This window comes from Setaria viridis, chromosome 6 (assembly GCF_005286985.2).
Source record: "Setaria viridis chromosome 6, Setaria_viridis_v4.0, whole genome shotgun sequence".
NCBI classification, from domain to species: domain Eukaryota; kingdom Viridiplantae; phylum Streptophyta; class Magnoliopsida; order Poales; family Poaceae; genus Setaria; species Setaria viridis.
The window spans coordinates 94,231-120,116 of NC_048268.2; the positions used below are offsets into that span (position 1 = coordinate 94,231).

At 43.6% G+C, this 25,886-nt stretch overlaps 1 protein-coding gene and 1 long non-coding RNA gene across 4 annotated transcripts; both read right to left on the reverse strand.

Annotated features, from left to right (window-relative positions):
* Positions 1-372: 372 nt before the first annotated feature.
* On the reverse strand, positions 373-7,054 carry LOC117860499 (protein FAR1-RELATED SEQUENCE 6). Its single transcript, XM_034743811.2, has 9 exons — positions 6,917-7,054; positions 6,045-6,152; positions 4,901-5,124; positions 2,688-4,814; positions 2,459-2,572; positions 2,278-2,382; positions 2,073-2,129; positions 1,909-1,988; positions 373-845 (listed from the first exon to the last, which is right to left on the reverse strand). The coding sequence occupies exons 3-8, from the start codon at positions 5,039-5,041 to the stop codon at positions 1,947-1,949; spliced, it is 2,586 nt and encodes an 861-aa protein (XP_034599702.1). The 5' UTR covers positions 5,042-5,124; positions 6,045-6,152; positions 6,917-7,054; the 3' UTR covers positions 373-845; positions 1,909-1,946.
* Positions 7,055-12,936: 5,882 nt separating this feature from the next.
* LOC117860206 (uncharacterized) lies at positions 12,937-16,283 on the reverse strand. 3 transcript variants are annotated; one of them, XR_011898579.1, is made up of 4 exons: positions 16,125-16,281; positions 14,544-14,851; positions 14,137-14,220; positions 12,937-14,052 (listed from the first exon to the last, which is right to left on the reverse strand). It is a non-coding gene; the product is annotated as an uncharacterized lncRNA (long non-coding RNA). The 3 variants fall into 3 exon arrangements; XR_004641404.2 differs by having other exon boundaries at positions 14,137-14,851; positions 16,125-16,283; XR_011898578.1 differs by having other exon boundaries at positions 12,937-14,220.
* Positions 16,284-25,886: the final 9,603 nt, after the last annotated feature.

Sequence of the window (25,886 nt, forward strand, 5' to 3'; positions counted from 1 at the left end):
TGCTTCTAATCACTCATATTAGTTGTGGTTGAAAACTGTGCGGTCTGTTACACTGAATTTTGTTTCCATAGGTTAGCTATATATAACTATAAGCATATTAAAGTGGGCCAAGAACTGCGACGCACAGGTTTTCCTTGGATAAATATGACAATGTGCGCATTCCATATGCATATTCAGATAGACACACACCCAAATACATACACATATACTAGGACTTACATAAGCATAAAAATAAGAGTCAGAAAAATAAGAGTCATTCAAAACTGGCACCACTGGCCAAAAGCAGGCGCAGCAAGGTCGCGCCAGTACACGAAGGAGAATAGAAAAGTAAGAGAAAAGGAGTAACGGCATATGTCGAGTTGTCGACGAGCGTAACCAATAAGCACCCAATTAACAATACGTCCACTGAACATTGTCACATTATCAAAACTGGAGCGCATTAAGGGAACTGGTGCACACATGTTCTGACACGCTGATAATACTTGTGACCGTGCCAATCTTACAGGCTTCAAAAACCACTGCCAGAGGGCAAAGGAAAATCCTAATTGCGTGTTGCAGTGCCTTATCCACAAGTATTCAGACCACTAAAACTTTGCAGGCGCGCTCAAAATCCTCTAATAGTCTAATCTGTGGCGCTGGAAGATGTACACATGGGCTAATGGTTATGTACAGCTTGAAAATTTCAGCCTGGCGACAGCAGCTAACAGTATCAGATAACCAAAAAGTTAGCATCCAGTGGACCCTCCGCCAAGTTCTTGCCTTTAGTAGTGTGCCACGGCATCCATATCCTCAGGTTAGTTCAGGATTTCAGGCAGTCATTACAGGAGTCAGAGAAGTCATTGTACCTGAAATTTACACGGGGAAACCTATTATGGCAAATGGATAGCTGAGCTAGGGATACTGGTAGTGATGCTAACTGAGGTTTAAAATCACAGGTTTGGCGCCATAAAAGCTATCTGTTTGTGACTTCGCGGAAAGTTCAGAAATCAGCTATACGACAACTATAGCTAGCTATTTAGAACCTTCATGCTAATGCACAAGAATCCTCCTTTGTGACATATGATTTATATAATTGTAAACGACTATCTAAGAAAGCAGGGAATTATGTTTTCACTTTTGGAATCAGCTTAAAAGGAATTGGCTACGAAAAATCTGATACATATTGGGAATACATGCAACCTTACTAAGCCAAATCAACTATCAGCACAGTAATTGAAATAAGGTGTTATATGCAGATCCCTAGGTGCACAAATGTACAGTGTATGAAAGTTCACAATATAAATAAAATCTTAGTCGAAAAAAGGAACAACGACATGATACTAACAGCAAACAGGCTCAAAAACATGATGTGCGTGACTGCATCTGGAAACCGTCATAACTACATGTGAAGCTGAGAAATCATTGCTGCTCTTAGATCTAGAGAAATTATCATGGTGAGAATTTACATCTAAAGATGCATGATGCAAAAGATGGTATGACATTTGACAGCAGCAAACAACGTACAGTAATGAAAAACAGTAAAGTTATCATGTGAAAAACCGTATCAATCAGTTTCAGCATGAGCTCTATGCCTGAAAAAAAAAAGGAAGAATAATCTACAAGGATCTGCTCTTCTTATCACATACATCACATGAGTGCATGAACTCGACATGATAATCACTCGCCCTCCATACACCTGAATACTTTCTTCATAGCAATGTAAAATAAACATGAAGTTACTTCAAAATAAAAGGAAAGAGCAGAAAGTTCATGCCCTAGAAACTTTACACAGAATATATGCATGGGCAGCACGATTCAAGAATAAAAAGAATACTGAAATAGAAAATATAAAACTCGTGGATGCTGGCAGATGAAGGAAAAATTACGAGGTCAAAGAGCTGCAAGGATAAGGGTAAGCTCAGCCCTTACCTAAAATTCTACTGAAATATTAAAGCAAAGAACACGCGCTACCCTGTTCTTCGCGTAGGAGTTCTTAGCACTGGATTATCCTGCAACATGGTCATACGAGTCATTTTGACACAGATACCCATACATAAACTTCAAAGTCAAGAACCAAGATTGACTACAAATACCTGCAACATTGGGTGGTAAACCCACTGACTCGCAAACCCATGGGGTTCTGCCTGCACCTGAAATGTTTTAAACAAGGTGTCAGTAATTCTAATATGGCAAAGATGCAAGGGAGTCCATTGTTGAGGAAAAAATAGGAACTCAATAGTTGGAAACAAAGAATATTATATGATGTTATAAACATGTGGCCAATCGTATGATAGGAACCTGCATGAAATTGTTCTGCTGCATCCTTTGGTGGCTGGGTACTTGATGTTGGTGATTAATATCCATTCCAAAATGATTACCAAATGAGAGATTTGGTATTCCTTCCTGTGCAAGTTTGCAGCAAGAGTTTTCAAATATATGTGAGTATTAATAGCAGTGGCAGACAAAAAAAATTATGTACCATTAAATCAATGCCTCCTTGCACTCCCATGTGAGGACCTTCAAGATGGGAGGCAGAGGGCGGCCCTTGGACCATATTTGTATCGTCTGTGACAAATGATGACCGCAGAAAATCCTGCTTAACAAGAATATACATGAACCAAAAAAGTGTATTAATATAATTAAAACTGAAGTGTGAGGTTTGAGGCTCGTGAGTCATGCCTTGAGAAAATAAGGTAACTAAGACTAACCTGTTCTTTGTTTGGCTGTGTTACAGTTTCACCATTAGATTCTGTCACTTTCTTCGGTGGCCGGCCGCGACGTTTTGCATGGGCTGACTGAGAATTCTTTACACTCTCTGAAAACTGGGGATTAAAAAGGCCTTGACCATTTTCTGGTGCATCAGCCTCAAATGAAAGAAGCGTTGACTGCCTGTCTCTAGCAGGTAGTCCATCATCCAGAAGAGATCTTTCCGCATCTCTCAGTAACTTCAGAGCAACAAGGTACCTACTCTCAGATACAAACCCTAGATTGAGCAACTGACTACATTGACTGAACAAATAATCAGAGCGCTCAACAATTCCACTAAGGGGCATTTCATTGGGTTTGTTTGCTTTAGAATACAATTTTTTATAGTCCCTTCTCCAGCGATCAAGAACATAATCTGATGGGATCTCAAATATCTCCTGCAACTTCAACACAGATAATGCATGTCTACATAGGACGCCAGTGAACTGAACGAAACCACATTCACACTCAATTTCAACCTTCCCTTCTTTACAAAAGTAAACTTCATAGGTCCTGCTCTCTGTGTCCTTTCCATCTTCCATGTACGAGCATTCTTTTACTTCAAAAGTGACAAGCCGACCATCAACTTTAATTGGCATACCATCACAATACATTGTGGCTTTCAACTCATCCTGAAATTTTCTGAACATGTTTATTGTGTAGGCTTTGGCCAGCTGCTCTTCCATGTAGAACTTCGTTACTGTTAGTGGAGTCCTATGGGAGGATTCTTCATCTGCTTGCCACTCCTTCTTGTATTTGTTCTCTAATATCATCTCATATTTACTGAAAAATTGTTTCAAAGAAGTTTTTGGGTACACAAAACCATCATAGTACGAGGAAATAGACTCCCCATGCTGTGAAATAGACATCCCTGCCCAGAATTTGTCTCTGAGATATGCAGGTGCCCAGAGTTGGCGATGCTCATATAGGGAACTGAGGCACTCATTTTCTCCAAGTCCATGCTCATCTATAATCTTCTTCCAATCCGCTTCAAACTCTGGGATCTTCAAAGACCCATATGTTACTTTATTCAGTGCTTTCTTGATTGTTTTAAACTCTGCATGTTCTTTCAAATTCTCAGCTACATCTTTCATAATACGATACAGGCAAAGGCGATGTCTAACTTCAGGTAGAACTTCTCGAACAGCATCTAGAATAGCATTGTAATGCTCAGTAATGATTGCCATTGGACAGCGACCCTTCATGCATGCTAAAAATGCCCTAAATAACCAAGCATAACTGTCAGCATTTAGATCTGAAAGTAAACCAGTACCAAACAGAACAGGCTGACCATGATTATTCATCCCAGTGAAGAAAACAAGTGGCAAATCGTATTTTTCTGTCAAGTACGAGGTGTCAAAGTAAACAACATCATGACCGAAGTAATCATTTGCTGCCCTTGACCTAGCGTCACTCCAGAACAAGTTCCTCAAACGCCCTTGATAATCCAAATCTACTAAGTAGAAGAAATAAGGATTCTTGTTCTGCATGTTCCCAAAAAACTTCTGGATATACTCGTCATCTCCTTCCCCAAATTTAAGTCTTCCTATCTCAGTAAAGTTCCCTTGCTCTTTTTCAGCTGGAACGTTCCTGCGACCCTTCAACCGTGAAGCAGGTTCCCCATTCTTGGCATCTGTTAGCTTCTTGTAACAATTAGTGAGTGCCACAGAGGACTGGTTAAGTGGATGGTTGTGCTCAAGCTTAGCATCATCAATGTGAAGCCACCTATCTTGCCTTAACTTTAACGAGATCCTTGCTGGGCAATTGATCTTGGTTGACTCTCTAGACAGATAGCACGCATTTGCTCTCCCTCTCCCAGCTCGACTACAACCAAGCACCAACCTTCGGCACACCCCCGACTTTAGATACGATGACTTCAGAATGATCGCCGCAAACCCAGAATCCTCGGCATATTGCTTATAGTACTTGAGCGCATCATCATAAGTTTTGAATCTCAGCCCGAAACGTGGCGCGTTCTCATCCACCTTAGCCTTCCCACCATCCTCCTGCCCGCTGTCGTTATCATCCACGAGTATCACCTCCTTGCCCTCGTGCTGAGGCACCTCCTTGGCCGAAATCCCTCCCAAATTCTAGCAAAATAATGCAAATCATTATGAGTTTCTACAGCAGCCAGCACCAAAACTAAACATTTTAAGCTAATCCAAACATTTCTAACCTGGAGCGCCTCAGCACTTTTCAGCACTGCTTCATTGCCATGTTGCTCTTCGCCATTCCCATTCACGAGAACAGCCACATCATCAATTGTCGCCTCCCTCGCCAACTCCTCTAACAAGGAGGCAGCCTCGACGTCGGACATGGGGGTTCAGCTAAACTAAACCCCAAAAATGTGGAAACTAAACTGCAACCGCAACCGCAGCTTGGCTGGATTGGCCTCTCACGCTGGAGAAGAACAGACGAATCAGACCATGAAAAGCACACAGCAATCAAATCCGCAACAAAAAGGTTGCCCAAAACAAAAACAGTTACTAGAGAAACCACTCCAACCAAGCTAGGGTTCAGTGGCGGAGCACACTCTAAATTTTAGGTGGGGCGAACATGCGAGACAAAATTCTTAGTTAAAAAGATCGTGCACGCATGCCACGCATTCTCATTGAAATCACACAAATAAGAGTACAAATGCTTAATAAATTGTTGTTTAAATATTGGAGATGGTACCTCCTATAAAAAGGTAGCAAAGTCTTTAATGCCATAATATAATTCTTTAATTCAACACAAACCAGGATCCAAGAGCTACACGAACCAAACCTTTCGATTTGAAAACAAATCAGTTAATTCCTATTTCCCTGTTGCTAAAATAAATCATCACATGACAAAAGGTGGAGGAGAAAGGTGTGCCCGCCACGATGCGCAGCTTCGACACAGTAATAATTCAAGGACTTTACTAACGCCTGCACATGCAAGATTTGGGGCGACAGCATCCACAGTCCAGGTTCAATGAACCGAACTGCCCCTGCCACCGCCAGCCGCACCACCACAAGCCGCCCTCCACCCGCCATTCGCTAACTGAGGAAGCCGCTCGCCTCACCATCAGCCCTTCCCACCGGTTATCGTCCGCCGCCTGCGGCGCCCACGCCGCCTCACCTCGCCATCTTCTATCCGCCACCGCCGACGTGCCTACTGCTGCTGCCAGACACTCTAAGCCCACCGGCCAACATCTGAGGCACTAGCTGGACCCCATTTTTCAAGAAATTCCATAACAGAAAAATATGTGCAGGTGAAAGATTGACAGCTTAGTGCAGCATAAAAGTAACAACGAACAACAAAAGGTCACAGGTTGGTGGTGAGAGATGACCACTCACATCTTCATTGCTGCTGCAGTGCAGGGGCCACCAGAAACTCCTTGGCAACTGACTGCACCTGCACCATGGCTGGATTCACCTTGCTCACTGAAGACGACAAAGGATGGCCTAATTGGAAGTTCAAAACACGGATGAATTGGGTTAGCAACGAAGCACATTGCGTAGCAATCCGGACCTAGAATTCTAACCTACTGTATATGCGTAGCCAAAACTCCAGTATGCAACTAGGTAACACAAGTACAAAATTCCCCAAACGATTAGGTACACAACACATTAAACTCAACAAATAAGTCTGAAACTTGCATAAATTACAAAATGAATAAATAGTGCAAACAGAAGATTATCATAATAGTGTAGGGATTTGGCTTCCTCATGGCCATGATTCTAGGGGTGGGTGTTCGGGTTCGGTCTCAGTCTCGACCGAACTAACCAGACTTGGCAAATCAGCACAGAAAATGACCCAAATTAGCAAGAATCGACACAAATCAGCACGGATGAAAAAAAGGTCAACATGATGGAATACAAGACAAAGCAAATCTCGGTGCCAAGCTGCATCACGTGCCGTCAGACGACGGCCGAATCTGAGGGAAAAAGGAGCCGCCAGTTGCGGCGCGGGCGAGCAAACGGCAGCCTGGAGTCTGGAGGGGTGGGGAAACGGAGCTTCGATGGATGGATGGATGGATGGAATACCACGCCGCCTCACCTCACCACCCTCGATCCGCCACCGCCGCCAGACACTCTAAGCCCGCCGGCCCGGGAGCCCTCCCCCGACCACCCCGAATCGGAAACCCTAACCCAGTCACCACCAAGCCTCAATCCGAGAGAGCAGTGAGGAGCAGGAGCAGGAGGAGGAGGAAGAGGAGGACGCCCACCTCGTCGCCGGCCGTCTACCACCACCCACCAGAGTTGGGACGAGCACGAAGCGTCGGAGGAGAGAGGAGCGAGCTGTTGACAAGGACGGGACGGAGAAGGTGCGGCCGGCAGGGGAGGGACTTCGGGGGTGTTTGGTGCCAATCTCCTACGATGATTAAACATAAATTAATTATAAAATCAATTGTTTGATACTAATTAGGATTATTAAACATAGATTAATTATAAAATCAATTGCACATATACTAATTTGCAAGATAAATCTATAATGCCTAATTAGTCCATAATTTGATAATATGGTGCTACAGTAAACATGTGCTAATGATTAACCTCCATCTATGTAATTAGTTTTATAATTAGATCATGTTTAATCCTTCTGATTAACATCCGAATATTCGATATGACATAAATTTTAGTTTGGACTAAAGAACCAAACACCCCCTTCATACATTACAGGTGAGAGGGTTCGCGTGCGCCACGAGGAGACGTACACGACTGCAGGCTTAGAATTTAAGTTCTCCCACGAATATGGGTACAGTACAATCTCTCTATCTCTCTATTGAAAAAATCAAAAGGGAGATTTTTCTTACTCCGTCCTGTGAAAATCGCGCCTTGGCTCTCGCTCGGTTGATTCCTACCATCAGATCGCTCCGTCAACCTCCACTCTCCTCTCTACCCTTTGTTTTTTTATCCCTCTGTCGTCCTCCACCCCCACGTTCTGAGGAAAAAAGGAGCAGCCACCATCTCGCTGCCATCTAGTGCTGGCCACCGAGTGCGAGCAATAGCAAAATGCGAAGAGCACGGAGGACGCATGGGCAACCACCGGTGCCGCCGTTGCAGGAGCCGCTAGTTGCGGCGCGGGTGAGCAAACAGCAGCTTGGAGTCTGGAGGGGTGGCGAAATGGAGCTTCGATGGATGGATGGAATCCCACGCCACCTCACCTCACCACCCTCGATCCACTACCGCCGCCAGACACTCTAAGCCCGCCGGCCATGAAGCCCTCCCCCGACAACCCCAAACCGGAACCGAAAACCCTAACCCAGCCACCACCGTGCCTCAATCCAAGAGAGGAATGAGGAGCAGGAGCAGGAGGAGGAGGCCCACCTCGTCGCCAGCTGTCTACCACCACCGAGCACGAAGCGAGTTGTTGACCACGGACAGAGAAGGGGCGACCCAGGGGAGGGGACTTGCATATAGTAGATGAGATAGGGTCCACGTGCGCCCCTGCGGAGACATAAACGGCTGCGCGCTTATCATTTACGTTTTCACGGGGCCCATTTCCTCCCTCTGACGTTTGGTAGTTTTGCCTCTTCAGCTCGCCTCGCATAGCTCGGCAAGGTAAAGCTTGCCGGCGCAGGAGAGCGGTTCTAGCTCGCTCAGTTTCACGTGCAAAAAGCTTGAAAGCTCAAGCCCCAAGACCGCTAGCTAACCAACCAAACTAGTCTATACAGCGCCCGTCCTCGCTAAGCTAGGCAACACAGTAGCCAGCAAACGTACCAAACGTACCAGCCGCAACTTAGCTAGATTGGCCTCTCCACCTCTCGCGCTGGAGAAGAACAGCCGAATCAGATCATGAATTGACTTGAATTCGATAAGCAGAGAAACCACACAGCAATAAAATCCGTAACGGAAGAAAAAATAAGTCATGTTCGGATGGATCTCCACCCCCACGTCATTCTAGTTTAGTGCCCGTAGAAGTCTGTGAAGGGGAGGAGATCGATGCCTCTTGACGAGGGACGGCTTTCCTGAAGGCAGCCTGGCTTGCCGTTTCCGGTTGGCGGCTAGCGTGAGGTCGCTGACGATGAGATGCAACAAGTTGTGCTGGGCGGCAGTGGTAGTAAGGCTGAGGGAGAGGGACAGAGAAAGAGCCGGGGAAGAAAAGTCATTTTTCCTTGGGCTTCGAGGAATTGGTTGACCTGTGTGCGTGAATAGCTGTTAGGTTGGGCACGCGAGCGTACAACTAAATGGGTAGAGGGTTGTCCATACGAGCCTAAGATTTTACAGGCCTCATTTTCGTCCCTCTCCTCGTTGGGGCAGATGAAGCCTCCTGAATCAACAACACCAACCAACGTACGACGACAGGGTAACGGAGATGAATTTGAGCTTGGTTATGCAATATGCTTGTGTAAATTGAACGGTTGTATGTGAAACCGTTCTTCGGACTTTCCCAGTTTCCCCAAGGCAACATCCGATTAAACCAAAGGTAAAGCAACAGGGCACGGCACAACCCACCGTGCTCACACTTTCACACAACAACCAGCTGATGGTTCCCATAAGCTAGAGCCGTTTTATTATCTTCTACTCCGCCGTTCGCCTAGGTCTAGCATGGGAACGGAACCTTGGTGGATGGTCGGACGGATGGGAGACCTGATCCATACAGCGTCGCAAACCTAGAATCCTCAGCATAATGCTTATAGTACTTGATCGCATCATTATAAGTTTTGAATCTCAACCCGTAACGTGGCGCATTCTCATCCACCTTAGCCTTCCCACCATCTTCATGCCCGCTGTTGTTATCATCCACGAGTATCACCTCCTTGCCGCGTCGTGCTGAGGCACGTCCTTGGTCGAACCCCCTCCCAAATTCTAGCAAAACAAAGCAAAGCATTATAGAAACATTATAAGTTTCTATAGTAGCCAGCACAAAAACTAAACATTTAGACTAAACCAAACATTTCTAACTTGGGGCGCCTTAGCACTTTTCAGCACTGCGCCATTGTGATGTTGCTCCTCGTCATTCCCATCCACTGGAACATCGTCAATTGTTGCCTCCCTCGCCAACTCCTCTAATTAACAAGGAGGAGGCCTCAATGTCGGACACGAGGGTTCAGTGCCCAAATAATTGGAAACTAAACAGCAACAACAACCGCAACCACACGTCAGTTGGATGGGCTTCTCACGCTGGAGAAGAAGAGTAGCCAAATCAGATCAAGAACTGAATTGAATTTGATAAGTAGAGATACCACGCAACAATAAAAATCCGCAAACAAAAGGGAACAGTGCTGAACCTTTCCTCGGACCTTCCGCATTTCCCAAGGCAACATCCAAGGTGACACGACACAACACGACCCGCCCTAGCATCACACTTCCACACGGCAACCAATTAGACGGTTCCCATAAGCCATAGGCGTTTTACTATCTTCTACTCCACCGTTCGCCTAGGTCTAGCAAGGAACGGGACTTAGGTGGACGGTCGGACGGAGTGGAGACATGATCCATTCAGCGCCGCCGCCACCACCTGATGAGATCGATGGGGAGTCAAAGGCGAGGGAGCGGTGTGTGCTAGAGATTCTGGAGATGATGTTGTAGAGATCGAATTTCCTCCAGCCCGTGATGCAAGGGGGAGCCGAGCAGTGCCAAGCCGGCGCCGGCGGAACAAGAGAAGCAGGGGAAGTGGTCGGCCCAACCGGAGCCGCCAGAGGACGCGAGGGTGGCGAAGAAGGTGACCCACCTGCCGATGACGAAGGATTAGATCAACAGTCTGAGGGTGTTTGCAGGGAAGAAAGAGCTCGCCGTGATCTCTACTGGTACCTACAAAGATGGCTGCCGCATGATAGAAGATGCATCTCAGCGTAAGCTGGCGGAGGAGATCTTCCTCACGACCATCAAGGACATCAAGCAGGCGACTGCCGATTACATAATAAAGGAGTAAGATGCCAAGGGCTATGTCGAAGGGGAAGAGGAACCCGCTGGCCACGAGCCTCCTTGCTGGCTTGAGCCGTTTATGAGGAAGCAAGGACGATCAGATGAGAATGAATAATAGACCCAACCAATCGTATCCTCTCTGCTAGTCTACACTAAATTATCGTCTTTCTATTCTTATCCACTAATGTAATTGACGATCGTGCTTATATATGCATGAGTATATGTAGGCCGTTTGCCTGGCATCATTATGTTTTTTATGTGCCTGTGTTCTGTGTCCATTATTCTGATCGTTTTCTATAAATACTAGTGAACTGATCCTAAATCCTTATCGTTAGCAGCAGCTTAAATTTCAGATCTGGATTTGGTTTGTGTTCTCTTCTCCAGATGCATGCATGTTGCACCCTCTCATGCTTCTGGTTGCCGGCAAGTAGTCGAGGTCCTCCATCTCCTGTGACAGTCTCATGAGGCAACAGGCAAGGAGATGGCGGTAGGGGACGAGGCAAAGAAAGAGTGGAGCATCACGACAGAACTGGTGCTCAATGGCGCACTCAAGCCAGCAAGCTTGGAAGCGCTTGCGGCGGCAGCACAAATTGAGTTGAAGTCAACCCGGGAGATGCACACCATGTGCCTGATAATTCGACTATGAGAACTGAGGTTAATGATTGTCCTCCCTATGTCCCTTGCCGTGTGCAGTGTATTTATAGAACGATTGTATTGTACTACACATGATGTCGAAGATGGCAGGTATAGCAACAAGTACAAACGAACAAGTACAAACATCGCCCAACGTCTCACTGCTACTACACCAGGTGAGCAAAGTTGCAGGGCGTTATGTTGCCTTCCTCAAGATCATGGCCAAGAAAGGAAACGGAGTACTAACAAGTTGCCCTCTCATGCCCAATTGGGAGACTCGAAAGTAGGTAGGAGAAGCCATCGGCATGGCTCTCACGGTCTCACCTCTCTTGAATAATAGGTGCATTCAGCACTCTCCTTGAAGGCTTGAAATGTGTTTACTTTAAGCCGGTGGAAATAAAATAAAATAGGTAGCAAAGAAAAACCATGTATAGCACATGAAACATATTTAAGTAATTATTTCTTCGTGCTTAGTGACAGGAACAAATGCACTTGATACAGTGAATTTTGTTTCTATAGGGTAGCTATATATAACTATAAGCATACTGAAGTTGGGCCAAGAACTGCGACCGCACAATTTTCCCATGGATAAATATGACAATGTGCGCATTCAGTATGCATATTCAGATAGACATACACACCCAGATACATACACATATACCAGGGCTTACGTAAGTAGAAAAATAAAAGTCATTCAAAACTGGCAGCACTGGCCAAAAGCAGGCGCGGCCTGCCACATTTTATAGTCTAACACAAATCTGCTCATGCAAAATGTAGATGATAGACATCTATTGCACATGTGATGTTTCACTGTATTGATGCCTCACAACAAACATATGTGCTTGAGGTGGCTGGGTCGACAAAGGATTGATGTGCAACCCTTATCCACAAAGTCATTGGAAAATATCCTGCAGAAAAGGGAAATTACTGAATAAAACTGGTTGGCTAAAATTGGTGAACGCTGTTCTCACTTTGGTTGCTGTATACTCATATTTCCCAACTGTTTTTATATTGAAGAAATATGCGATCAAGAAGATTGACAAGACCGGGAGAAGTTCTCTGTGGAAAGGTTCCAATGAGGCTAACGGTGGTCATTGCCTTGTGTACCGGAAGATAGCAACTAACAACAAAGAGAATGGGGGAGTCGGAATTCTTGATTTGGAGCTTTTTCCGTTTCATGTGGATATGGTTTTGAATGGACGGACCCTAGCAGACCCTGGGTGGGCACACCATTGCCATGTGATGCAGCATATAAAGCAGCTATACTTCGAGTCAGCACAGTGGTAACGGTGTCTGATGGAGACAGGGATAAATGGGCCAGCTCCAATTGACTTGGCACCTTCACTTTTTCCAGTTGGCTTGGTGCAAAAAAAAAATCTGTGATGGAGGACCTCACTGACCATAACTGGACCAGGGCTATGGTGGATGACGACAGTGGAAAAAATGGCAGAACTTGTGCTAGAAATGCAGCTCTCAGATTGCTCTTGTAAGATACAATGGAGATGGGCTGCTAATGGGTCATATACAACCAAGTCTTCTGCTTAATGACTGCCCCGGCCAGCAGGGGCCGAAGCTACATGCTGCAACTGGCCGGCCCACGAAGAGATGGCACAGTCCATCGGTGTAATATACCTCAGTCCACCAGTGTTCTTGGTTTTAGCTTGTGTAACTGAAGTGTTTCGATCTTGTGGGATTAGTACCAACCTTGGTAAAGTAAATAGATTCAGACTAGTCTAGAAGCCTCTGAGATCTAAATCATCACTTCTTGATTAATCTCTTTACACGAAGCAAGATGAAAAATTGAAGAGAAGTACTATGCATATCCAACGTTATCCCAAGTAAGAGCTGCTCCCTCTGTTTCAAATTATATATCGTTTTAATTTTTCTAAATACATAGATTTTACTACGCATCTAGATATAACCGTATATTTAGATGCATAGCAAAATCTATGTATCTAGAAAAACTAAAACGACCTACATTTTGGAACGGAATAAGTGGTACTTGAGAGTTTATTTGGGACTGCTCCGCTCAAAAGAATAGCTCCACTCCACCAACTCCACATTTTTGTAGCTCCACTCCACCAACTCTAGAAAAATAGGGAGCTATGTACCTGTTCGGCTATCGGAATAAAATGTAGCTCCAAAAATTGTAGAAACTAGTGGGAATAGTCACTTCTGCCCTTTGGTGGGTTTTTCTCCGCGCTACAATGCATACGCAACAGGACCGTGCTACAGTACCTGCAAGGTTGCTGTACTGCTCATGTTCTTTTTTCACATGGAAAAATTTCATATTAGAGAATAGAGACATCATTGTTCCAATAAAAAATTAAAATTCCTACTATGTGACACCAAATGAAATTACAAAATGAATCACACCAACATTAACTAGTTCCAAGCAAGAGAAAGGGTGGTGACCAACTCATCACGAAATACATCCATAGTTGGAGCATTGGCATTCGAAGTAGACCAATCGGACGCCAAGGGAGAAACTACATATTTTTTATACCTTTCCGGGATAGTAGGTATATAATTAGGATCACGATTAAACCGATAAAAGTCAATGTCTTCACCTCCATATTCACGGATATAATTGTGAAGGATCATAGTAGCCACAACAATCATCTTTTGCTTGTACATGGGGTACGGTGGCATCTTGAAGAGAATTTGCCACTTCATTTTTAATAGTCCAAATAATTGCTCAATAACATTGTGAATAGGTGAGTGAACATGATTGAACCTTTCCGCGGGAGTCTTTGGTTCCATACCCCTATGCCATTCAGGTAAATGATACCTTTCACCCTTGTAATAAGCTAGATACCCAGGGCGATTAGGATAACCCGTATCAATAACATAGTATTTGCTTGTAAAATGAGAAGATAATACAAGTTATTATTTGTTCAGCATTGGGACAAGTAAAACATAAACCTTATAAAGGTGATGTTACCTCGTGGAGGATGTGGGAATAATTCTTCATCCACTCTAATTGCATTGTACAACACACTTGTGTCATGCATAGCTCCGAGCTAACCTGTGGATACATAAGTGAAACGCATGTCGAAATCACAAACAGCTAGAACATTCTGGGTTGCCATTCCGATTTTCCCAATATATCTTACCATCTCCTCGGGTGACAGAGCGACACGGATATAAGTGCCATCAAGATCATCTATGCAATCTTTAAAGTGTGGATATGCACGTCTGTCATCTCTTATCCTTTTTGGACAGTAGAGAAGTTTGGATTTTTTTGACAATTTAAAAAAACAAACATATTTTGACATTTTAAAAAATAACTGCCGTAATAAAGTGAGACAAAGACAAAGGTAGTGTGATATCTAACTTTTGACATCTCACCGGATAATGTTTTTGTTACTGTTATTGTAACTGCCGTAATAAAGTGACAGCTCTAACTTCACATGCATCCATCTTAGAGGAGCATCCTCCTTCATTTGCCTTTCCAACAACGGGTGTGACCCAGCAGCTTTAACGCATCATAATCCTCAATTCTTTCACTGTTTGCGTGATCACCAACCAAGATATATTCTATATCATTGTGGTTTGCAAGCCACAATTGCATTTCTTGTGCCATGTACTCGAAAGGCTCCGTGGTGTTTTCCTCAATGATGATGGTTATGTCCCGCTATGGTAAGACCAGTTCCATTCTGCAAAAAAAAACAGTAGCCATTAGTGTTGTCAATTGTCATTAGTGTTAAAAAAAATGAATATTCATGTCATTAGTAACAAGACGGCACTTCAAATGACAGTTTGAGAAAAAGAGTCATCAGTAAAAACAAAGCAGCTATCTATACCCATATTTTGAACAATTCAATATTAAAATTAGACATAGAAACTTTAAATACTTCACGGAAAAAATGGCCACACCAAAGCATGGCACTACAAAACCTATCAAGAACTACAGCAGGTTTCAGATCAAAGTTGCCTACTGATTCAATAAGACTTGCAAAGCACAACGAGATTTAACTACGGATTTAAAACAATCAAAATTGCAGGGATAAACTGCAAGCAGGACATCAAACTGTAGACTTCGCCTATCATGAACAAAGAATCAGACACCCACTCCTCATTTCTGGATGTTAATTCAGTATAATATGCCAAATTGCCATTCAAAATCAGCTAGTGGGAGATGATAAAGTGTATCCTGATGGCAGCATGTAATCATATGAGGAACCATTATAAGAATAAATAGTCATAAATAAGGTAAGTCCGACACTCAAATCTAAGTGGATAAGATCAATCGAGGGAGTGCAGAGTTAGTGTTATCAATTGTTAGGGTGAGTTCAGTGGGAACGCCAGGGCGTGCCAGGCAGAAGAGTGGAGTTCTGAATCGTGATCGAGTTGTTATCCGGCAACTTAATTTAAGCATATATAGTATGTGTGTAGCCTGACTGAAGATAATTCCGTCTAATTAAACACGTCATTTCTCACACAAGCCATTCTTACTAGTTCAGCAAAGGAATGTGCCCTGGCGACGATGCTGCGTTGTGCGTAGCTATGTTCTGTCTTTACATTTTATTAAGGTTCCGAAAAAAATCACAAATGATAATCTACCTTTAAATCACTAATCAATTAACAAACATCTAAAATAGCACTTTATCAAATGCTAATTACGTAGAATTACATTTTGATACGAACCGAGTACAGTACAATAGTACTGTCTAGCTGATTTGCTGGACCAATGGCAGCTGCCTCCTGCATGCCTGAGCGCCTGGCGATGTGGCTCGACTGCTCACCCCGCACGCTGCACCTTCCTCGGGACGGATTCCATCTTAGCAACTGGCCACCGCACTAGCTGCTCACCCCTGAGCGCCTAGCGAGGATCGACGGATCGAGCGCAAGCAAGCAAGAACCCTAGCGCGGCGAGAACCCTAGCGCCGGGGAGAGAAGAGGGCAAGGAAGACGAGGGCGATGCGTTACCGGCGAGAAGGCGGCGGACAGCGCGGACGTTGGATGGGAAGCAGTCGCCGTCGCGTCCCTTCGCGGTGCGCCGCGCCCGCTCGCGTCGTCACTCGTCAGGATATGTTCCGGATGTAGGAGGGTCCGTCTCCATTCCGGGCCAAAGACGGGGAAAAGGCCCAGATTGACCAGTTTTCATTCGGAACGACCATTCTTGGTCCGGTCTGACTTTGAACCGGATCTATTCGATCCGGGTGGAACAGTTCACATTCCGAACCATTTCAGCCAAAACGAACGAAGCAGTAATGGCAGCAGATGCAATGCCATTCCACCGACATCATCGGTCACTAGAGTCTAAGAATTAGTCTATCTACCAAGAAACTAAGCTAACACATCACTATATGTCCTCTAGTTGAGTGTACTTGACTGAACTACTATCTTGTTCTAAAGACAACTACAGATCAAGCAGCAGAGGTAATCACATGCCATCACTTTACCTAGAGTCGAGTTACCATCACTAGTTCATTAAACCAAAATGAAACTATGACAGTACACATAAGAAAGAAACAGATGCTGGTGTAACATTGAAAGGATAGCAGAGCATAAATATATGGTAATTGTAGGATAATTCCTCGGCACAGGTAACAAGCAAAATTCCAGAGACTAGCCAATTGCCTTCAACATCTCATCGCATTCGTATCACAATGTCAAAAAGGCACGAAACTAAGCTTAAACAGTCTAGATTTTCAAGCAACAAAGCAGCAGCTAGATATAGAAGGCAAGCAACTAAGCTACAATAAAACCACTCGTACAGAGTACTCCAAATCCTACTAGTACAGAGAAGAATGGAAAGCATTCTGAGGACTTCCACATGCTGAGTTCTGCTGACATATGCTCCAGGCATAGCTTTCAAAAAATAAAAGATATACTGTGAAGTTACGCAACTCCCTAATGAAACTTAGCATGCCTAAACATAAAAATGAATATAACAGTTTCCTCATTGACCAATACAAGACAAGAGTAACGCTGCATCTGATATATCTAAACATATCGTTAGCCAACAAAAAACCTATATAAATAGGTAAGTATCACTACGCTAGACATAGCTGGCAGCAATAACCTCTTGCAAATCCAAACTTACCAGCTCAGCTCAGCGGATCGGGGTGCATCGTGACAATAACCTCGATTTTTTTTTTTGCCATCAAACTTCACTTCCTGCTTTCCATCTTTAGTGCTGAATGGAAGAGCAAGTGTGAGTGTACCGGATCTTCCGCCAGGCTGGGCTATCTTCAGGCCAACATCTACTGTGAGTTGGAGATCACTACGGTAGGGCAAGCAAAGCACTTTAACCAGCAATGTGACAATTGTCCATTCACCTGAACGTACACACAGCGTTTCCTCGTTTTCCTTCCTGAAGAGTTCCACATAGCTCCATTCATAACCTGTGGCTGTTGCCTCAATAAAGCCAGATATTTCACTGCTCTCATCAAAATACAACCGAACCTTGACTTCTGCCTCAATGGCATTTGGTATATGAACGTATGAAACTACAACCCTCCGGTCAGAGCTCCCACAGAGTACTTTCATGTGTCTGGAGGGCTCAGCATCATCATAGTTGGAGACATCCCAATATTCACTGATAAGCTCACTTCCTCCTGTGCCAGTTCTTCTCTTTTTTGTTGCTGGGTCCATGATGCTTTCTGTTGGAAATATCTCGATGCCCAAATACCCATAGGCGCCAATCTCCCTACGGGGTCCATAACACCAAGTTTGTCATCCCAGCTGCCAAGCAGGGGTGAAGCCACGTTAGGCTTGCCGAGTGCACAGGCACCACGGGAAAAAAATAAAATTTTAGAGATTAGAACATAATTTCCACCACTTGTGTACTCCTGAACTCCGATGCGTGCACCACCATCCGGCTCAGCAGCCCACGCTCGTTGCGTTGCATATTTTCTTTGCAGGCAGGACAACGCAATAAACAAACGGGGCAGTTCAAAACATTGTATCAGAAAAATTCCACACGGACGGGCCAGTGGTCGTCTGCTAACAAGCCAAGTGTGTCGCATGCATGATAAGCAAGAGTTGCATTAGTGGAAAACCGACCTTCCATCCTCAACAAAAATCTCGGTTGTTTTTGGAACCGAGACTAAAGATAGTTCTGGGTCTAAATTTTGCAGTCCGTGGAGACACCTTTAGTCCCAGTTGGTGTTACAAACCATGACTAAAGGAGGTTCTTAGTCCCGGGTGAAAGATACGCGACTAAGATGGAGACCTTTAGTCCTGATTAATTAGTCCCGGTTGGGAAAACGACACCCGCGAAATTGTGGTAACTCAAAACGCAAAAAACTTCATCGTCCAGGTTCCAAATTGCAAGTCGCAAAAGATGGGGAGGCATCATTCACTCATCGCCGGTCACTGCAGCACACCTACTCGCCAGATCGGTGCCCACGGACTCAAGCTGCTCGTAAACTTTGTTTTCTATTTCTCTCTGCTACAGCATCCTTCCAAAATCTTGTTTTGCTCCAAATTTTAATAGTATGCAACTAATTTCCTCACGAATGTTTTGGGTTAAAATCAATTTATTTGAAGTAATAAGGTAGTGTTTCAATTTTTTTGTCACCAGTTCTGATTCATTCATTTAAATTGCAATGTTAGGGTCTGCATTTAGAGGTTTTGCTTTTGCAAATTGCAACAAATAGGCAACTAAGAAAGGATCCATCAATATTTGAGACTTGGGGTATTGGAGTAATATACAAAATCATGTAATTAGGAAATTGGTGTAATAATATTGGAAATATGTATTTTTCATCTCTCAAGTATTTTGGAAGTGTTCCTCATTTTTTAATTGGCGCAAATCGATCCCTTAATTTATTATATCAATGCACTAATCATCCACGTCCTAACACTTTTTCCCACAATATTTGGTCAGATACACCATTTTAATAAGCATTTTTAATGTTACCGTTTTGTCACTGTATAGGTTAGATATAGATTTTTATACATATACATATTGAAGTGTGCACTCAGGTCGTCCGTGCTCCAGCTTCGCGCTCGACAGTGGGCATCACTTCCTCTGCACGCACCACAAAGTAAAGTAAAATAATGCAAGCGAATACAGTAGAGTTTGCATAATAAAATTGACTGCTTCACCTGCTACCTGACACTTGTACACTAAACATATCACGCCACCAAGGGTGCCCCCGACGATGCTCCCCACCACGATCTCAGCCAACACCCCACCAGACGGTCCAGCAGGCCACTGCGTCTCGGGCGGCGGAAGGCTAGGCGGCAGCGGCTGGCGGGGCGGAGGAGTTGGGGATGATGGTGGCGGAGGGGGGAAGGGGCAGCAACTGGCGGTTGGAACCGCCTCCTTGCGGCCCCCGCACGTGCCGTAAAGCATCCACACCGAGTCGATGCCGAGGTTGGCTTCGGCGAAGGTGCCGTACTCGCCGACGTTGCCGAGACAACCGCGGTCCGGGTTGTCTACAGTGTCCAGCAACACCGAGCAGTAGCCTGGAGGAGCAACGGCTGTCAAAAATGTATGCTGCTCCGCCAACCTTGCTGCAAGAGTAGAGCTGCTGCATTTCGGCGCCATTCTTGCCCATGCATGTCATTACCATTTACATTAATTACATAAATGCGTTGTATTTGTGGGTAACAGTTAACTCAAATGAAACCAACTAGCTGCAGACTGACTACTCTAGCTACTTTCATTGATCCATGGCAAAAAGAATAAACTACTACTACTGTAATGAACAATTGCATACCGATCCTACACACTCCGTCTTGTTTATTGGCTAGGAATGAAAACAATTGCATACCTCCTTTTGGTGTCCTGGCCACTGACGCCACGATGTCGCTGGGGTCAGCATGGGGTGCGGGTTGGGAGCTAGTAGCTGCTGCAGAGTCAGACACGAAATAAATATATGATCCAACAAGTCTTTTTGCTGCATGCGGCTAGTTCAATGCAGTGTGTGCAGGGGATGAGTGTTGAAATATGCAATGCATACTTGGAACATTTTACAAGATTGTGGAGATCTTAAGAGACTAACTTTGCCATGTATAATGATAAGATCATGGCAAGGTAAGAAGGTTCTATAAAATTGGAGAGAATATATGAGCTATAATTGTCAAGCTTCATGGTGAAATGTAGAATACTCTAGAACATATTTTAGTATGGTAGAAATATAAAAACTAAGTAAGGATGAGGATGGTTCTAAAGTTAGGATATTTTGTATTGAAGAGTGTGGAAGTTGCCACATGGCAACACCACAATGATCATGAGCACATATAAATAGAGGTGCTCCCCTCTCTCCTAGCCGATTTCTCAACAGTGAGCGAGGCCAATTATTAGCATATACATGCAGAACATAGTATAATTAATAAAGACCGGACAGTCAGTTGAGAGACAGGACCCACCAAAAGCCTCTGGGTTTATCACTATATTTGCATTGAAAGGCTAAAGTTTAGCACTAAATCAACCAAACAAGAGAGTTAATCTGTAGGCTAAACTTTAGTTAAACCTAAAAAACTGTAAAAGCATCGGATAGGATAAACTTTAGTTAATTCAAAAAAGATGTAAAAGTATTAGTTAAGATAAACTTTAGTCAGGTAAATATTTGGTTAGATACATCATTTTAGTAAGCATTTTTACTGTTACCATTTTATCATTGTATAGGTTAGATATAGATTTTTATACATATACATATTGAAGTGTGCACTCAGGTTGTCCATGCTCCACGGTTACCCACGGTAGGGTCATAGAAGGACCAAAATTGTATGGCATTTGTTATGAAAGCTGGCTCATCCCACATGTCCCTCACCCTTTGTACGATCAGATCCGGATCACAATCACACTCGAGCATTTCGTGGTATTTCAGATCCCAAGCAAGGGGTACAGAATAATATTACAGAGGGAATAGTCGGATACGATGGCGACTGACTTGTCCTTGCACAGGCTCCTCAGTCATTTCAAAGCAAGACAGCGCAAGACCATTCTGCCGATTGGCAAATCCCTTCACATACAGATTGTTAGCCTGAAGAACAAGTCAGAGCCAACTGTCAGCATTTCCTGCTAGCTGTAACTTCACATGCATCCATCTCAGAGGAGCCTCCTCCTTCATTTGCCTTTCCAACAACGGGTGTGGACCCAACAGCTTCAACGCATCATAATCCTCAATTCTTTCACTGTTTGCGTGATCACCAACCAAGATATCTTCTGTATCATTGTGGTTTGCAAGCCACAATTGCATTTCTTGTGCCATGTACTCGAAAGGCTCGGTGGTGTTTTCCTCAATGATGATGGTTATGTCCGGCTCTGGTAAGACCGGTTCCATTCTGCAACAAAAAAAAGTAGTCATTAGTGTTGTCAATTGCCATTAGTGTTAACAAAAAATGAATATTCATGTCATTTGTAACAAGAAGGCACTTCAAATGATAGTTTGAGAAAAGGAGTCATCAGTAAAAACAAAGCAGCTATCTATACCCACATTTTGAACAATTCAATATTAAAATTAGACATAGAAACTTTAAATACTTCACGGAAAAAATGGCCACACCAAAGCATGGCACTACAAAACATATCACGAACTACAGCAGGTTTCACACCAAAGTTGCCTACTGATTCAATAAGACTTGAAAAGCACAACGAGATTTAACTACGGATTTAAAACAATCAAAATTGCAGGGATAAACTGCAAGCAGGACATCAAACTGTGGACTTCACCTATCATGAACAAAGAATCAGACACCCAGTCCTCATTTCTGAGCCTGTGGTTAGAACGTGGCTATATTCTAAAGCCAAAGAGCATTCTTCTTTTCTTTACCCTCTATATTAAGGATAGATGTCACGTTTCAAAATGAACTTAAACACATCAGGTACAAAGCAAAGGATACCAGTATCTCCCACAACAGATTGCAAAGAAGAAACAGGGTTTAAACAGAACAGTACCTGTTTGGCGTGCTTGGCCACAACAGACTCTTGCACTTCTCCCTGCTCTTGGTGTCAACTACTGAAGGTGTTGCCTCCGACGTCTTCAAACTGTACAAATACAGTTGGATTAACCAAGGCACCCACAGGGACGAAAAAGAATCTATCACAAACTTATCACGAACTGCAGGGATGAAAAAGAATCAAGCAGGTCGCAGAACAAGAGTTAACTACGGATTTAACAAGATTTTAACAATCAAAGTTGCAGGGCTAAACTGCAAGCATGACATCTGCAGACCAAAAACTGTCGAACTTTTGACTATCACCCACACAGACATCACTGTGGACCTGTGGAACACTGGAAATTTGACTATCACCCACACAAACAAGACACTGGATCAGGTTATTTTCCATAACAGGGTCGCCCCTGGAAAGTCATCACAACCGCAACGAAATTACATGAGGTACAAAGGACCAAGTTCATAACAGAAAATTAAACTAACGAACAAGTATAAGCCAATACATCCATAACACTCCAACAGATCAGGTTAAACAGAGAAGAAACGAGAAGAAAATAAGGTTTGAACAGAACAGTACTGCTTCACGTGCTGAAAGCGTTGACTCAGAGACTGCCCTTCTCCCTGCTCTCGGCGTCCAGCTGCTGACGGTGCTGCCTTCGTCGTCTTCAAATTGCTGACGATAGTTGAAAAGGAGTCATCAGTAACAAGAAGGCGGCTATCTATACTCATAAGAGTTTAGCTATCTAGCACTTTAGATATACTTCAAACAAGTCATTATTTATGAAACCTGATTCTAAACTACACTATATACTGATATTTTGAACAATTCAGTATTAAAATTAGACATAGAAAGTGTAAGTACTTCACTGAAAAAATGGCAGAATGCACCATGGCCAGACCAAAACAGGGCACTACTGAACCAATAACGAACTGCAGGGATGAAAAAAAATGGCAGACTGCACTATGGCCAGACAAAAATAAGGCACTACAGCAGGTTGCAGATCAAAGTTGCCTACTGATTCAATAAGACTTGACAAGCACAAGCACAAACAAGATTTAACTATTGATTTAAAACAATCAAAATTGCAGGAATAAACTGCAAGCAGGGCATCTGCAGACCATATCACCCACACAAACAAGATTTAAACACAATTACAAAGCACCAGATCAGGTTAAAGAAACAAGGTTTCAAAGGAACAGTACCTGCTTCGCGTGCTCAAGGTGCACTGGACCCTAGACTCTAAACCCTTCAAACTGTAGAAATGTAGTTGGATTAACAAAGTCACCCACGCATGGGGCGGGGAGGGGGGTGGGGGGGGGGGGGGGGGGGGGGGGGGGGGGGGTAGCGAGCGCACCAGGCAGCCGGAATGTAGAAGGCTCATTACTGCATTAGAAGGCTCATTAAACATTGCTTCAGCATGAATAATGAAAAGAACTACAGTATTACAAAGAAATATGTATGTCACAAAAAAGTAACTCCAGAACACTATTCTGGGAATGAGGTCCCAAATTCAACTTAGCGGACACGCTCTTTGATTGGAGGCAGTCACATATCTCGGGCACGCTCTTTGATCACAAGAAACACATCCATGTGTGATGTGTGCGTGTATTGGGCCAGTTGGTATGGTATCCCTCTAGCTCCAGGAATATGTATTGGGGCCTGTTGGTATCGCTCTAGCTCCAGGAATTTTGAGAGCTGCTCATCGTCGGGTTCGGAAATTCTAGGATCTGGATACTGGACTCATTAAAATTATTGGTTAAGTAATTTTATTACTCCCTCCGTTCATTGTTGTGACTTTTTAAATTCATAGATTTTGTTATGCACTAAGATATACCATATGTCTAGATGCATAATAATATTTATGAATTAAAAATCAAAACAACTTATAATTTGGAACGGAGCGAGGGAGTACTATTTTGGATTAAACATATATATTTAATCTAGTTTACTTAATGCTACAAATTTCAAATCCTACATGGATCTCGAAGCTCCAGATATGCCAAACACGATCATTTTATTCTTTTCAATAAATTCCAAATCCTGCACGGATCTCATAGCTGGACCTATGTCAAACTATCCCTTAAGATAAAATTAAGTAATTGCGAGAACTTTCAAACCCTGGTGGATAGGTTTTACAACAAAAGCTATGCTCAATTTGCAATGGAGGTTGCTTATGAAATTCTAAGCTGCACGTGTGAAACAAACCAAAATCGCCAAAGGAAATTTTGATCCTCGTACCTCTATGTCCTAGGATACTCTGGTTGTCATATACAAATCCTCTTGTAGCATGCCACATTTCTTTGCAATGTTGAAAGCATCTAAACCCCTAATTTGGGTTTCGGTAAAGGCTAGAAAAGATTTGTGCTGACGGCTAAAAGGGCTTTACGCTAGCGGGTCGAGCACCCGTCAGCAACTTTGAGCCAGCACAAATGGCGATCTGTGCTGGCGGGTGGCATAACCAACCGTCAGCACATTGGCATTCTGTGCTGGCGGTTGGTTATGCCACCTGCCAGGAATATTTATTTTCCCACCTATATATTATTTCCCATGATTTATTTATAATTTCTATTTTTTTTGCCAGTTTTTAGCTGCAAAATTTAAATATGTATCTCCAACCACGTTGACTTAAATAATAAATAATTCGCATTATTAAAAACTGCATCATACATAATAGATAATTCACATTATTCAACAAACTTGAATAATAAATAATTCACATAATTCAACAATTGGAATAGAGCTATCGGCGGCGGCGCCTTCATCCATCAACGAAGACGTGTGCATTCGTCCGCCACCAACACGCCATTGGATCAAAGAATTCTCCGTCCTCATGACAAATCTCCCATTGAATGAACCTCGCCATGTTCCTACAAATGTTGACGATGCCTCTATCTTCGAGCACTGCATCGTGAGTGTTGATCTTAGGCATCTGCAGGTATACCATAAATGAAGATTAGAATATATTAGCATTAAGAAGTTAGCACATGGCAGTGTATAAAAGACTTACGTCTTTGGGGTTCGTCTCGGGGCGCCGCATCTGCAGGTATACAGTAAATGAAGATTAGGATATTTTTGGAGCTTTTCCTGAGCTCCTCTCGGGCAAGTTCCAAATGAAAGGTTATCTGGGGAAGAAGATGAACATGCGTATTTATGGCAAGCTCTGTGCTGGCGGGTGACATAAGCCATCTGCCAGTATAGATCGCCTGACATAAGCCAACCGCTAGGACAGATCGTCTCATCTGTACTGGCAGTCGACCTAAGCCCACCGCCAACACAGATGGGGCGATCTGTGCTGGCGGGTGCTTACGTCGCTCGCGAGCACAGTGACCACTGTGCTGGCAGGTGCTCCCCCGCCTGCTGACGGGTGCCAATCACGCCCGCCAGCACGCTAATTTGCCTATGCCATCACAAATTGTTTTGGTAATTAATGATAATGTCACATTATCTCAATTTTCAAGACATGTCAATCCATTCCCTCTTTGAGACGTCCATATCAATCCATTCTCTGTTTGAGACGTCCATGGAAGAAGTAGACTGTGCATGCGTGCATTTGTAGATGTAGGTGTGTATGTTACTGTTTAGGAATATGTGTTTCAAAAAATTAATTATAAAATCTAGTTTTAAAGATTTCCCCATATCAAAACATATACCTTATATTGATGGGATGATGGAGAGAGGGAGAGGATTAATTATGAATTATTCTCTCTAGTATCCCAAGAAATTTTCTGAGTTACTCTCCGATGACCTCAGATATGATATAGAAATCGTATGCGACCTCTGGTACTCATTGGTTGCCACCCTAGTTATGGAGAATATAATTAATGGTTAGCATC